Here is a 15,602-nt window from a genome sequence, read left to right as displayed (position 1 = left end):
TGGACTGGACTGTAAGATAGAAAATGATACTAGTGAAGAGTGAGCTTCTTGGATGAAGTAAACATATGAGACTCTGTGGGTAGCTCCTGTCTGGAGGGGAGATGAGAGGGCGGAGGGGGTCAGAAGCTGGCTTAATGGACATGAAAATAGAGAGTGGAGGGAAGGAGTGTGCTGTCTCATTAGGGGGAGAGCAACTAGGAGTATATAGCAAGGTGTATATAAGTTTTTGTATGGGAGACTGACTTGGTTTGTAAACTTTTACTTAAAGCACAATAAAAATTAAAAAAAAAAATAAGATAGAAATTTTTCTCCCCTGAGGGAAAGCGATTGAAGAAAATCTTGGCATTCACAGATGAACAGTGTTTCCTCTCCGACGTTTCTCACGTAGAGGCTTGTCCTGTGCTTGTAGTTTAAATGGTCCATGCCCTGGGTTTGTGAAATTCCACCTATTAAAATCTTCATGACATTAAAAACTCTGAAAATGAAAACAACAAAAAAGAAGTGCTGCAGTGAACATTGGCAGGCAGGTTTCTGTTTGCATTTCTGCTTTTACTTCTTCTGGGCGTATACCTAGGATTGGGATTGCAGGGTCATATGGTATGATTATCCCAAACTGAACCAAACCTATTGCCATCAAGTCAATTCCAACTCATAGTGACCTCATAGGACAGAGTAGAACTGCCCCATAGGGTTTCCAAGGAGTGGCTGGTGGATTAGAACTGTCAACATTTTGGTTAGCAGCCTGAGGTCTTAACTACTGCGTCATCAGGGCTCCATTCTTTTAAAAAGGGCAGCACTGATTGGAAGCCTTGTGTGGATAGGAGAAGCTTGTCAACTATTTGGTTTTGCTGTAGCTGATCAGAGAGAAACCCAGCCATTTCTTATCTCGGGCAAGTCAGCTTCTCCAGAGAGTCTTCTCCATACCTGCCTGGGGGCATAGGCGTAGTAACAGCCTGACTGCCACTACTGGAGTTGCTGGCTTAGAGAAAGGTCCCTGGGGTCTCACAGTTCAGAATGTGAACTTTCACTTCATCACCGCTCTGTTTTCATTCAGCATCCCGCGCCTTCCTTTCTATAGTGCTGAAGAGTCCTCAGCCCAGAGCCTCTCCCCCCATTTCTCCAGAGACTAAACTTTCTGTCTCCTGCCAGGAAGAGAGGAGAGAGGTCACCTGGCTCTGAGGAGGGGAAGGGTACTTGGAGGCCTAAGTCCTTCTTACGTGTTCGCGATGGTCCACCATTTTGTCATCTGATGTGATTTTCCTACGTGTTGTAAATCCTACCTTTATGATGTTAATGAGGTGGGATTAGCAGCAGTTATGTTAAGAGGAAGGACTCAATCTGTAAGATTAGATTGTGTCTCAAGTCCATCTCTTTTGAGATACAAAAGAGAGAAGCAGCAGAGAGATACAGGGATCTCCTCATACCACCAAGAAACAAGAGCCAGGAAAAGAGCACATCCTTCGGACCCAGGGTCCCTGTGCTGAGAAGCTCCTTGACCAGGGGGAATATAGATGGCAATGACCTTCCTCCAGAGCCGACAGAGAGAGAAAGCCTTCCTCTGGAGCTGACGCCCTGAATTTGGACTTGTAGCCTCCTAGACTGTGAGAGAATAAATTTCTCTTTGTTAAAGCCATCCACTTGTGGTATTTCTGTTGGAGCAGCACTAGATAAGACAGTGTTCTTTCCATGAGCTCTCCTGGGTTAAGCCCTGCTGTAGTGCTTTCCTTCCCACTCCTTTAGGAGGTTCTGCAAGCCCAGTGCTGCTTCCGGTGAGCCCTACAGGAGGCCTTCGGTGTGTGGTGCCCCCTCCCAAGCCATGCCCCACCTGTTCTCCATAAGCTGTTGGCTCTTGCCCCCTGAGGTCAACCCCTTTCTTGTACAGTGCTTACTTTGACTAATACCTTGGTATTTTGTGAATCTCACTATCAAGTTAGAATCAAGCATCGATGCTTAACCATCATTTTCTCAAACTGTTTCCATTTGTTAGCTCATTGAATCATCACCTTACCCCTCATTCCTTGTGAAGTGGAATGGTCATTGTCTTTGCTTTAAAAAGGAGCAGAGTGCAGCACCCAGAAAATCTTCCAGCATATGTGCTCCTGACCGCACACCCTCTTGGGTGGTCTGTTGCATTACCAACACTCCACACCCCATGACAATGAGGGAACCAAGGCTCTGGAGGTGGACTCCTGGGGGTGAGGGGCGGATTGCACTATGGTGGGGGGCGTTCTGAGGGCCTAGAAGGTTGTCCGCACACCATAGCCTTGACTCTTGTTATGAAGGACTATTTCCTCTGCATGATTGAATTCTCTTCTCTGTCTCTGGGGAAGTGAATGAGTGTCTGATGGGTAGTGCTGACCTGTCATGTTTCTGGTTAGATTTGCAGCCTCATGAGAGGGGGCATTGCAGAACGAGGTGGTGTCCGTGTCGGCCACCGCATCATTGAGATCAACGGGCAGAGTGTCGTGGCCACAGCCCATGAGAAGATAGTCCAAGCCCTGTCCAACTCTGTCGGAGAGGTAAGACTTGCCAGCTCCCTCCTGCCACCTTCCTGGGACCAAGATGTGAGTTCAGGGCCATGTCGGCCCATATTGGGGGGGGAGTGTATGATGTGCTCAGGAAAGCCATCAGTCCCATCTGGACAACGTCTGCCCTTTTTAGGGACCTGGGAGTGTGTCTCTGTTTGCCAGCTCAGTGTGACCCCTGCCAGCCGGCCTCTCCAGGGGGGCACTGGACAGTAGCAGACCTGGTCAGGCAGTCCCCAGCAGGGAGTGCCTGTGACAGGATGAGCAGAGTGACAGACCATGTTCAGCCCTCTGGTTCTGCCTTTGTGTAACTGTGCGGCCAAACCTCTCAGCAAGCAGGAGAGCAGAGGCAGCCAGATGGAGTTCCTTCTACAGTGTTTCCCGAACTGGCTGATACATGGTCAGCTGGGGCCACGGCCCTCTGCAGGACTGACCTGCGCACAGGGCCCTGGCACCATGGAAATGGGTCCCCTGCTGCCCCACAGCCCGCCTTCTCCCACGCACAGGGCAGGCCCCTGTGTGGCTGCTTGGCCCCTTCCTGCTTCACTGGCTTTTAACCTTCCTTTCATTCTAGCTCTTTCTGGCATCAGTCTGGTGCCAGCATGAGGATGCACAAGGGTGTGCAGGGGAGGGGTATGGTGTCCTCACGGGGCTCACGAGTAACCAGGATGACTCAGGGTGAGAAGATGTCAGTGGGCGAGGCCACAGCACGTGGGAAGGATGCCTCACCCAGTGTCTGAGTGCGAGAGAAATATGTGGGTGTGAGTGTGTGGGCGGTGGGCATATGAGTGTGTGTCTCTGTGTGTGGGAGTGTGTCTTTGTGAGTGTGTGGTTGTGTGTGTATGAAAATGAGTGTGGGTGTGAGGGTGTGTCTAAGTGAGTGTGGATATATGAATGTGTGTGTGTGAGTATATGTGTCAGTGTGATGTGTGTGGAGGTGAGTGGGTATATGAATGTGTGGGTGAGTGTATGAGTGTGAGTGGATCTGTGTGTGGTGTGTGTGTGATGTGTATGGGTGTGGGTGGGATGTGTGTGGGTGTGAGTGTGATGTGTGTGGATGTGTGTGATGTGTGTGGATGTGTGAGTGGATGAGTGAGTGTGATGTGTGAGTGGATGAGTGAGTGTGATGTGTGAGTGGATGAGTGAGTATGATATGTGTGGATGTGTGATGTGTGAATGTGATGTGTGTGGATGTGAGTGTGATGTGAGTGGGGGAGGTATGGATGTGTGAGTGGTGTGAGTGTTGTGTGTAGAGGGTATGAAGGAGGTAGGAAATGAGTGGTCATGGGGTTTCCCTGGGAGAAGCGTTGGTGACAGCATGGAAGGTGAGGCGGAAAGGTGGCTTGGAAGCTGGCCATTGTGCGGAGCATGTCTGAGGGCTGTGGGGAGCTGGGGGAGGTTTAAACAGGGCAGTGGCCAGCCCAGACCTGTATCTGTGAGCACTCCCTCTGGTGGCTGGTGGGAAGAGGGAATAGATTTTGGCTCTGCAGCCTGTGGGGTGGGCCAGGGTCTGGCTTGGCCCCTGGGTGGGTGGTGTGGGTGCTGTGTCCTGAGAGTCCCTTTAGGTCACACTTCCTGAGGCCCTGGTGGCCCGCTCCATGCTCTATATTGCTGCCAGGGCTGGGGAGGAGGCGCACATTCTCCCTGGGTTGTGGCGGCCATGGCTGCCTTTGAGGATTAAGAGGGGCCACGTCGACACTATTAGCCTCCTTTTACAAATGGTTTCTAAGAAGGAGAAACCTTTTTTCCTGAGTAGACTCTGGAGATGGCCACCCCACCAGGTGATCAGCCTCACATGACTGAAGAGGCCAATCGAGTGCAGTTGGCTGAGAGCAAACCGTTTCCCACTCTTCTGACGCGACCTGCAGTGAAATGATATTCAGAGAGGAGTGAAAGCGGCTCAGATGTGGTGGAAACAGCTGGAGATGAAAGTGTCTGCCTCCATTTTCCATTGTCCCCAAGCACGGTTGGAAAGTCAGTCACTGAGAAGACCTGAAGCGTTGATGAGTCCTGGGGGTTGGGTTTCAGGAATTACAGGGAAAGAATCTTCTGATGGAAAAGCCATCCTGGGGTGATGGAAGAGCTGACATTGGTAATGAACTGCTCACAGGGATCCTGGGCCCGGCGTGTGGGGTGGGGATGCATTGTGACACTACAAACACAAAAATGCATCTGTGCCTATTTGACATACTGGTTCACTCCCGGTCTGGGCTGGTGACATCCACCCGAGACCTGCTAGCCTGAGGAAGAGCAGACAGGACAGCTGCACCCCCAGAAGTGCCAGGCCAGCCAGACCTGTCCAGGTGAAGGCCCACCCAAGGGATCAGGGGCCCTGGGCTGGGCTGTCCACTCCAGGAAGAGGCTCACTGTTGCCCTTGGAGGACAGGAGAACGAACCGTGGGACCAGGCGGAGGAAGCACAGGGGCCGTTGGCCTGGGCTGGGGTCAGTAAGGCAGACATTTCCTGTCTTGTATCCTGTGGAAGCGCTTCCTGACTCAATTGACCCAGCTCCCAGGAGGGCTGGGCTGTCTGTGGCCAGGATGAAACCATACTTCCTCTGCTCAGGGCAACGCCTGGTCTGCCATTCACGCCACAGACAGTACTGCACAGCTCCTGCATTCTAAACTCAACCCTGTGGAGCTTTATTTCCAGATGGAGAGAAAATGGTGCTTCAAAAGAAATGAACAAGGGACAGGTGGTGAGAAGATGGAGAGGGATTTGAGACCAGGAGGTGGGGCGGGGCCCGTTGAAGCTGAGCTGTCAGGGAAACAGAGGTGGTCAGGCCGGAGTGGGCAAAGGGGCTACTGAGGTCAGTCCAGGGGACCCTGGAAGGAGGTGGCCAGGCCAGAGTGGGTGAAGGGCCCAGTGAGGCCAGGCCAGGGCTCTGGGCGGAGGCAGGTGAAGGGGCCAGTGAGGTCTGGCCAGGGGACCCCAGAAGGAGGTAGCCAGGCCAGAGAGGGTGAAGGGGGCAGTGAGGCCAGCCCAGCAGGCCCCAGAAGGAGGCAGCCAGGCTGGAGTGGGCGAAGGAGCCAGTGAGTCCAGGCCAGGGGACCCTGGAAGGCCTTGGCAGTTTTAGGCAGGAAGCAGGGAGTGTGCTGTGCATTTGAAGAGATCTTGGGGCAGAGGGGGAGGGAGGTGTGGGGATGGATGGAGGGCCTCAGGTTGAGATGGAAGGGGATGGGACCCAAGAATACCTCCCCATTGGCTGCTGTCCCTCTCTCCCTCCTTCCCACCAGGGTTTTGATGGGGGCTGGAGCTCTTCCCCTTTGGGCTGGTTGAGGAGTTGGGGGGTGTGCTGGGGGTAGCGGGGGTGATCTGGGGCCAGTGACTTGTCCTCTCACAGAGCAGTGGTGTCACCCCCGACATTGGGAAGGGTCTGGGCTGCCCGGGAACCTGAGCTCTCAGCCAAGCCAAGCAGAGGTCACCAGGCACACATGGGCGGGTCACTCGTTCTCACTCTGAAAGACTCTCAGGGACTTTTCACATGAGGCTGACCACGGGAGGGGAGGGGGCGCAGGGTGCCCTGTGCTTAGTCCGCTCTCCCCCTGACAGATCCACATGAAGACGATGCCTGCTGCCATGTTCCGGCTCCTCACGGGCCAGGAGACCCCGCTCTACATCTAGGCTGCGGCCCAACGTAACGAGCTCCACGGCCAGGCCCAGAGGCACTGAGCACTTATCCGCAGTGGGAGGCCAGGACATTGGGCTGACCCGACCCTCAGCCTCGAAGGACTCGGGCTTCCCTGGTGGGCGTGCCCCCACCCACCCTTTTTTTTTTTTTTTGCCAACAAGGGATATGTTTCTATCAAAGGAGAGTCACAGAAACAGAACCTTTGTAAAACATTCAAGTATTTTGCCACATTCCGAATGGTTTCCTCAGTGACTGATGAGGGTGTTGTGTGTACTCTGTGGTGTAGAGTGTGTGTCTTTCCTCCTTGAAGCTGTAGTGGTCGTGGGTGTCTGATGGATGGGTGAGGAAAAGGGGCCACTAGGGAGGCCATGACTGACCCTCCTGCCCCACACTGGTCCTCTGGGGGACCCTGATGGTACCAGGTAGGTGGACCCTGCCACAGCTTCTCAAGAACACAGCGCAGCCCCCAGGGTGACTTGTAATTAAAGTTTGGGAACACGTGACTGGTTGTCATTATTTAACAGGAAAGGAGGCATTCCTGAGTTAAGGAATGATGGCCACAACATGAAAACCCCATATTTATTTAGATGATATTACCATTTTTGACTTTAATTTTGACAAACTGTTGTTCAGACTAAAGGGTTTTCAGATGACCTATGACCACAACCGTTACTCCTGTCCCTACCTATAGTCTCTGTGAAGTTCCCTGGGCACCCCCTGCCCCCTCCACCCACCCCTACAGGGCTCACCATGGGGTGGGGGCAGCTCATTCTTCCTCCCAGGGACATGGAGAGCAGCCCAGTGTCCGCCGTCGATGGAAAATCTCAACCTGCATATACACACTCACACACGTTGGTTGCCCCGCCAAAAATAACTCCCACGCAGAGACCACCACCAGCTACTGCCGTTCCGGGCAGCGAGCGATGCGTGCCGGTGACTGGGTGAGCAGCGCACCGTCATCGTCAACAGTATTAGTGTGTGTAGCTCAAGTGATATGGTCTAGTTAAATTCATTAGAGGTCCGTGTTAACTGATGTCATTTTGTCTGGCGTCCCTTTCTTTGGCCCAGGCGGTGAGGAATACACTGTGACTTAAGAAGCCTTACCTTGCAGTACCTAAAGCTGTAGGATTACTGTATCCGAGGAGTAACCTGTGTGTTGCATGCAGCTGACCTTAGGAAGACTTCGCTAATATCGCTAATAAACGTGAAGTCCTGATGACAAGCTGTCCCTGTGGCTGGCTGGTTTGTTCACTGAGGGGGAGCCTCTGAGCCTCTAACCCCACCCCTTGGCGTGCAACTCTATAAGGATGCTTTTCTACAGCAGCTACCCTGTGAGCTCCCCCACTAGGTCGGAGGCTGGTGCTGCCATCACGAGTGACAGGCTGACCACCCCGGAGCAGCTGGAAGTGTTGGCAGTGGTGGCAGGCTCACCAGGTGTGTCCTGGGTCCTCCACCTGCCTGTCCTGGGGAGAAGACTGAGTAAGGGAGACAGAACCTCGCAGCTCTGGAGTAAAATTTAAATCACCTCTAGGAGAGAGGTGTGTGTGTGTGTGTCAGCGAGCGAGTAAATATAGCAAGAGTGTGCATGAGTGTGCGTGCGTGTACATAGCTGCCTGTCTCTGTGACCGCCAACATCGGTGGAGGCAAGGGGATAAACGTGGCTTTGGTCAGAGGCCTAGGGGATGTTCCAGCCTATAAGCCAGGGCACTCTTGAGAAAGTGGCCTTACTACAAGTGACCTGTACCCCTTCCATGCTTGCCGACAGAACCTGCATGGCCTGGGGTGCAGGTCAGCCCGACCAATGAGGTGAGTTCCTACCTGCCCCCTCGTAAAGCCTGTGAATTAAACACACGAACACTTTGTGCTGGCCACCCATAGCGTGTAAGAAACAGCCTTTCAAAGCCAAGTCCAGTTTGTGCTGTCCTCTGCTGAGTGTGTTGGAGACCCAGTGACAAAGGCGAGAGTGTGGTGGTGCGTGCTTGCACGTGTTCTCTCTCCTGCTCTGACTACACTGAGAATGGAAAACAGAATAAAATTTTTCACTTTGCCAAGAAACAAAAGGTGCTAGCCCATGATGGCCCACAGCCTTGGGTAAGGAAAAGAAATGTGAATAAATAACTGAAGGGGAGAGGCCTCCTGTCAGGAAAGCCATGGGGCCCAAGACAAGGGAGGGGGACAGGCTCCAGAGAGGAGCTCCACGGCCAGGGGGGATGAGGGAGCACCCCCTCCCCGACACACACGTGAATGGTCCACCGTAAAAATGCCATATTGAAGGGCACTGAGCTGTCCATGTGGCTTCCACAAGCCCTTGGCCGTCCCGCCCAGACAGGCAGCTGTGGGCACCCGGGCACCTGTCCTCAGCCCTCACACCCCCAGCACCTGAGTTTCTCCAAAGTGATGTTGGACAACATGGCGATGTAGCCAGGATACCGCTGCAAGCGCGTGGGGCCGGTCCCTCATGGCCACTTGCTGGCAGAACCCCCATGCTCCCAGCCCTATCTCCATCCAATGAGTCCACAGGGACACCAAGGCCAGAAATACTTTTTATTAAAACACTGATTATTAAAACACTTTGAGGTACATTAAATAAATACAACCTTCGAGTTGTACAAACAAGTCTCTTGTGGCTTGAAAACAATTTCCTATAAATTCCGCCTTAGCAGCCAATGTCTGTGAATCAATACAGCTGAGGGAAAAAAAAAAAACCCCACTTGAAATGAGCTGCTCGTTACATGATTTGTTACAAGCATTTAGTCTGTACGGTTGTTTTCAGGCTGAACGAAGACCTATGTCCTTATGAATGAAGTGTACCCCCACCTAGTTTGCTATAGAGTTGGAGTGCAGGGCCTGCCCACCTGAGTGGCCCATAGCCCGCAGGCTGGGGTCAGAGGATGGTCTCCCAGAAGGCATCCACTCTTCAGGGTGGACGTCCTTGGGCCACTGTGTCCTGGTGGAAACCATCTGCCTGGGCCTGTGATAGCCTCGATGCAGAGCGGAAAGAACCTAGGGCACAACGGAGGAGGGGGGTCACCTCCAGCCCAGCCCCACACAGGCCATTGCAGATGCCAAAGCATGGAGACCAGTAGGCCCCTAGGTGGGCTGAGGGGTGGCGAGCTGCTTGCCCTGGGTGGTGGGCCACATGGACTGTGGGCTCTGGATGCTACTGCTGTGGCTCCTGTCCCGGGGCACCCCTGAGCTGGCTGGGGCGCCAGGGCTGGTCAGGTCGTGAGCCATTCCCTGGTGACTGTCCCCCTCGCCCCCCCTTCTCAGGACCTTTCCTGACAGCCTGGGGCCCTCCTAGTGCCCATGTGGCCCCTGGGCCCTGAGCAGGGGCTGAGGAGGGCCCAGCCTGACTCCTCACCTGCAGCCACCACCACCCCCAACATCCCTATATTTAGGAGCAGAAGGCCAGGTTCCAGCCCGGCAGGATAAAACCAGGCACAGTTTCCTCATCTGCAAAGTGGAGCTGCTGTGAGAGCAAATACAGAAATGGGTGTGGGATGGTGGGGGTGGGGGGAGCACCTCAGAACCACCGGGAGCAGAGGGGCGGGGACATGGGTGGTATCCACACCATGCGACTGGGGAGTCCCAGCCTGGGTGCGGCTTGAGCCCAAACTGCAGAAAAGATGCATTGCTGGACTGCAGAAATGGGGAGGGCACAGAGGGCTGGGCTGGGAGCCCAGCGTCTGCCACCCTGGCTGGAGATAAAAAGACTCAAGTGCCCTGCCGCCACCCCCAACGGTTGAGTCAATGAGTTGCAGCCAGGTCTGAGAACTGCAGGTTTAGCCCCTGGGGGCTCAGCCAGGGACAAGGCTGCATGAAGTCACATGCCTGAGTGTGGACCCCCTTAAGCAGGAGGAACCTGGCTCCCCACCCAGAGACTCTGAAAGTGCCCTGATTCCGAGGCGTGGGCTCTGGGGCCACTGATGCTTCGCTTGTGGGCTGGGCCAAGGGGCACTTTGACCTTACCCTCAAAGGGATTTGGCTTTTTTAGAACTTTAAAAGCCCTCACTTGAGAACAATAAGAGAATATGTTTCCCTCTTGATAGTCTGAATAAATTCATCTCATAGTATTCACCTTTAATATGTCTCTTCTAGAAAAGGAGCGGCTTTGGTCAAAGGGCCTCATTTCTAGTTGTCTGCTGCTGTTGTAACCCTCCAGAGGCACTGACCAGCAGTACTAGTAAAGCCAGTGCTATAACCCCTGGGAGGAGCTGGCCAGCAGTACTAGTAAAGCTGGTGCTATAACCCCCTGGAGGCGGTGACCAGCAGTACTAGTAAAGCTGGTGCTGTAACCCCTGGGAGGAGCTGGCCAGCAGTACTAGTAAAGCTGGTGCTATCACCCCCTGGAGGCGGTGACCAGCAGTACTAGTAAAGCTGGTGCTGTAACCCATGGGAGGAGCTGACCAGCAGTACTAGTAAAGCTGGTGCTATAACCCCCTGGAGGCGGTGACCACCAGTACTAGTAAAGCTGGTGCTGTAACCCCCTGGAGGCGGTGACCACCAGTACTAGTAAAGCCAGTGCTGTAACCCCTGGGAGGAGCTGACCAGCAGTACTAGTAAAGCCGGTGCTGTAACCCCTGGGAGGAGCTGACCAGCAGTACTAGTAAAGCCGGTGCTGTAACCCCTGGGAGGAGCTGACCAGCAGTACTAGTAAAGCCGGTGCTGTAACCCCTGGGAGGAGCTGACCAGCAGTACTAGTAAAGCCGGTGCTGTAACCCCTGGGAGGAGCTGACCAGCAGTACTAGTAAAGCTGGTGCTATAACCCCCTGGAGGCGGTGACCAGCAGTACTAGTAAAGCTGGTGCTATAACCCCTGGGAGGAGCTGACCAGCAGTACTAGTAAAGCTAGTGCTGTAACCCATGGGAGGAGCTGACCAGCAGTACTAGTAAAGCCGGTGCTGTAACCCCTGGGAGGAGCTGACCAACAGTACTAGTAAAGCCGGTGCTGTAACCCCTGGGAGGAGCTGACCAGCAGTACTAGTAAAGCTGGTGCTGGAACCCATGGGAGGAGCTGACCAGCAGTACTAGTAAAGCTGGTGCTGTAACCCCTGGGAGGAGCTGACCAGCAGTACTAGTAAAGCTGGTGCTATAATCCCCTGGAGGCGGTGACCAGCAGTACTAGTAAAGCTGGTGCTATAACCCCCTGGAGGCACTGACCAGCAGTACTAGTAAAGCCGGTGCTGTAACCCCTGGGAGGAGCTGACCAGCAGTACTAGTAAAGCTAGTGCTGTAACCCATGGGAGGAGCTGACCAGCAGTACTAGTAAAGCCGGTGCTGTAACCCCCTGGAGGCACTGACCAGCAGTACTAGTAAAGCCGGTGCTGTAACCCCCTGGAGGCACTGACCAGCAGTACTAGTAAAGCTGGTGCTGTAACCCCTGGGAGGAGCTGACCAGCAGTACTAGTAAAGCTGGTGCTGTAACCCCTGGGAGGAGCTGACCAGCAGTACTAGTAAAGCCGGTGCTGTAACCCCCTGGAGGCACTGACCAGCAGTACTAGTAAAGCCGGTGCTGTAACCCCTGGAGGCACTGACCAGCAGTACTAGTAACGCTATGCAGGTGTCAGTCATGCTGGCCACAGCGCCACACCCCACATTCAGCTCACGCCAGGTCCGGGCTGGAGGGAGGGTCAGGCACCTGGGCTGGAGGGCAGAAGGGCCTGTTCCCTCCCAGGCTCCAACCATAGGAGCCAGGCCCAGCCGGTTAGCTACGGGGGTCTAGAGGCTAAGGACGGGGCGCAGACAGGCACAGGCTGCTTGGAGCAGAGGGAACCGGGAGCAGGTGTGGCCACTGGGGCTGCTGGGTGGCTGGGCAGTGTGAGCCTTTGCCTGGCCCTCCCTCTGCATTCCTGGTTGGGCCCTGAGCTCCCAGAGGAGCCCTGGATGGCCTGGGTGGCTTTGTGCGTGTGGGAGCCTCCAGCCCAGCCCAGGGGCCCCGTGTCCCCTGCGTGCTGGTGGCTCCTGGTTTGATGGCACAGACACAGGCACTGCCATCACTGCAGAGAGCTCTCCCGGAAGTGGCAGCCTGTGACAGCCAGAACATGAGGGGCCAGGGGCCAAGTGGCTGTCTCAGAGGGGGCTGGGCTGGCTGCTTCTGCATCACCAACACACTGGGTGTTTTTATGAAAATAAACAATTACAACCTCCATTCTCCAATGCAGTTGATTTTGCTGCTGGCCTGGCTGGCAAGGGTCTGCACTGGGTCATCTGAGACTGGGTTTATTAGAAGGTCACACGTCCCAGAAAGATGACCTCATCCCCCAGGCCTCAACCCACCACGGCCAATCAGTTACAAGCTGGACACAAGGGAAACCCCCAAATGAGTGGTGGCTCAGAGTAGGTGCTTATGATTATGGAACAAATAGCAACGACCAGTTTCCATTCCCCACTGGAGTCAGTTAACGAGTGGGAGGGAGGCAGAGGCCAAAAAGAAACCAGAGAGGAAGCGGGGAAGGCACCCTACAGATGGAGGGCTGAGAAGGGGAAGCCTGGGAGACAAGCCAATGAGAGGCCTGTCAAAGCCCCTTGCCACACGCCTCCCTCTGCCCCCCAGGGGTGGCCAGCCCCCAACAGAGTCCAACATTGTACCTCTGTTGGCACAATAGCCCCGGAGCCCTGGGGCACAGAGTTGGGCCCCGGCTGCCACCTGTGCTAGAATGACCTGTTTTCTTTAAAGGTAGGCTATGATAAATGTTTGATTATAGAATGACAAGCCACATACGGAAATGGCCTCATTACTTGATGTCAGCTTCCGTCCACTTAACACTGAGCTAAGCTGATGGGGGACTCCTGCTTTTAACGACCCTGGTTTTGAAGGTATCTGGGTGGTGCAAACACTTAAGTACTCGACTACTAACTGAAAGGTTGGCGGTTCGAACTCACCCAGAGACGCCTCGAAAAAAAGTCCTGGCAATTTGCTTCTGCAAGGTCCCAGCCTTGAGAACCCTAGGGAGCACAGTTCTATTTTACACACACGGGGGCCCCATGAGTCAGAATCGACCAGGTGGCAACTGGTTTGGGGATTTTTGGTAGTGTCTTTAAGTTACATGAGTATCGCCTGCCACTCTATTCACATTTGTGTCACCTGCATTAGTTCGAGGTGACACACACTTGATAAAACTGCAGGATTCACTGTGGATACAAGTTTTTCTGTATTCTGAAATAGGTAGGAAATGTGATCACCGAGAAAACAATGGATCAGTCCTCCACCTCAGGAGAGGAAGTAAGAGCTCTCTGCCCAGGCCACCCCAGAGGCTCATGGCTGTCCCCTGGGCTTGTCCTCTGCCAAGTCCGCCACTTCCGGCAAGAGGGCTTGCTGCACCAGGACTGTCCGGGTCCCTGTGCAGACACCGGGTCCTTCACACCTGGTCCAGAACACTGGTGCTGAGGATGGCTTCGTCCGGGTGGCACTCGTCAGGGGCGACCACGGAGCGGATGGCACGCACCACGTGCCGTACCTCAGCAGGCAGGGCGCTGTGCGCGTGCTCTAGGAACTTGGCCACCAGGACCCTGGTGTCCGTGTAGACCTGGCTGTCCACCACCGAGTGAGGACACTGCTTGGAGATGGGTTGCGAGGCCTCTGGCTTGAACTGCTGCTGGCCGGTTTTCCAGGCACCACTTTGTTCTCCCGATGGGGAAAGAGGGTGCTGATAAGCAGAGGTGGCCTCGGCAGAGCGAGATGTGGGAACTAGTATCAAAGGAGAAAGATACCAGTAAAAACAAGCAAAACCAAGCAAGACGTCAGGCAGCTGTTAAACACACACATTCCTTCAAAGGCAAATGAAAGCTGCTTGGGACCAGCTTTCTGCTTCTGAGACTGGTGCTCTGGGCGCGGCCCCGCTTCCTGGCTCCTTTCTCCCCTGTGCAGCCTGGTCCCCCTCAGCCCTGCATTAACCTGGAGCGGCCAGGGTCTCCCGAAGGGTAAAATGCCAGGCAGGCCAGAGAAGAGCAGGACAGGGCAGGATCCCCTCCTGTCTTGTCTGTCCACTCGAGTCCCCAAGCTAAAATGCCTCCTCAGGCCCCCTCGTACAGCCAAGATCTGGAAGCAGGACAGTTTCAAACTGTGTGAGGGACCCTTCTCAGCCTCTCCCAGCTCAATGACCTTTTCCTTTGGGGATGACACTGCTCCGTGACCGTGGCAGGGGGGCTCCCTCCTACATGTGCAGGTGTGGACAGCAGCCACCTCTCAGGGCTGCAGGGCTCAGAGACTAGGCCCGGACCCCCAGGCTAATGGCCAGGAAGGGGCATCAACCCCCAGTAGGGTGGCCACCGGCCATGACGATCCACAGCACAAGCCCTGGTCTGATGGCACCTGAGAAGACGCCAGCTGGTAGCAGGCAGCTGTGAGTGACCAACCAGGGACTAGATAGGGCCTGACTTGCCTACACTGAGTTTCAAGTAGCCCAAAGGGAACACATCCTGTTGGCCTGGGGCATTTTTGGTGGCACTGAGCAAGCTCAGTAAGTAAACATGAAAAATTGTGAACAACTCACTGGGGGGCCAATCTACTCCAAAGCAGATTCCCATCAGGAAAGTGACGGAAGCGACCGTGCGTGCATTAAGCCCCAGTAGGTTCCCACCAGAGAGGAGGAAATGCCCTTGTTCCCAGCCCCCATTCCTGGGGACACGGGGAGCAATATGCGAAAGCCACGCAGCAAATGGCCCATGAGTCTCTCCACCTATAGCTCATCGGGTGTCTGTGCGAAGCGTTAGAAAGCGAGTGTCTCACCAGTCGCTCGAGCAGCCTGGGATGTCCCTGCTTCCAGATCACAAATGCACACGGGGCTATGCGAGGAGGTACCACCTGCTCCGGAAGGAGAATTGCATTAACACATTCAAGGGAAAAACCGTTTACCAACCAAACTATAATAACCCTCCCGTGGCTAAGAAAAGCATTGCAGCTGCCAGACAAGCAACTAGCTAGCTCCTGAGTTTATGCTCACCTGAACGCAGGTAAAGTAGGACACCCCTGCAGCTCTGCTCACCATCAGTCACGCCAGCAATCCCGGGTCCGTGTCCTTCTCCAGTCCCACACCCGCCCTCCCTGCAGTGGGCCGAGTTCCTCAAATGACAGCAGTGCCCAGGGCAGGCCCAGCTTCCCTCATCTGAACACCCAGCCATGTCTGAGTTCCCCAAAGGCCCTGGGAGGCCCAGGCCTTTGATGTGTAGAATAGTTAACAGTCTCCTCTAGGCCCAGAGGGTCATGTGGCTGGAGGCAGAGAAGGACTTGGGTCACTGTCACACTGTCATCAAACCACGGCCCCCTTCATTCTCATCCCTAAAAGGTCATGGCTCAGAGCATGAATTTCACTTGCTGGCCCTGAGCACCCCTGAATGCATAGGCATGACTGTGAACCAGGAGGACCGAGTGTTGGCCCTAACACGGCAGGGCAACATGTGCCCTCTAACAGTCAGCAGGGTGAGCCCCACTTGAGCTCCAGGACACAC

At 54.6% G+C, this 15,602-nt stretch overlaps 2 protein-coding genes across 11 annotated transcripts in view; one reads left to right on the top strand and one right to left on the bottom strand.

Annotated features, from left to right (window-relative positions):
• Positions 1-7,371, top strand: part of APBA2 (amyloid beta precursor protein binding family A member 2) — a 336,162-nt gene extending 328,791 nt beyond the window's left edge. For 7 of the 10 annotated variants that reach the window (XM_049906019.1, XM_049906012.1, XM_049906017.1 and 4 more), the window contains one exon: positions 2,379-2,945. In XM_049906019.1, coding sequence (XP_049761976.1) covers positions 2,379-2,741 — 363 coding nt within the window. In that variant the 3' untranslated portion in view covers positions 2,742-2,945. Of the gene's footprint in view, positions 1-2,378; positions 2,946-4,281; positions 5,224-6,077 lie in introns of those variants that run through there. The other 3 variants (XM_049906021.1, XM_049906020.1, XR_007519919.1) reach the window with 2 other exon arrangements.
• Positions 7,372-11,419: 4,048 nt separating this feature from the next.
• ENTREP2 (endosomal transmembrane epsin interactor 2) overlaps positions 11,420-15,602 on the bottom strand; it is a 591,792-nt gene continuing 587,609 nt past the window's right edge. Inside the window, exons 10-11 of the mRNA XM_049906022.1 lie at positions 14,884-14,958; positions 11,420-13,842 (exon numbers count right to left, since the gene is read on the bottom strand). Coding sequence (XP_049761979.1) covers positions 13,514-13,842; positions 14,884-14,958 — 404 coding nt within the window. The 3' untranslated portion in view covers positions 11,420-13,513. The remainder of the gene's footprint in view (positions 13,843-14,883; positions 14,959-15,602) is intronic.

Source organism: Elephas maximus, chromosome 13 (assembly GCF_024166365.1).
Source record: "Elephas maximus indicus isolate mEleMax1 chromosome 13, mEleMax1 primary haplotype, whole genome shotgun sequence".
Lineage (NCBI taxonomy): Eukaryota > Metazoa > Chordata > Mammalia > Proboscidea > Elephantidae > Elephas > Elephas maximus.
The sequence above is the reverse complement of the archived record's forward strand: the minus strand, read 5'-3'. Positions and strand labels throughout refer to the sequence as shown.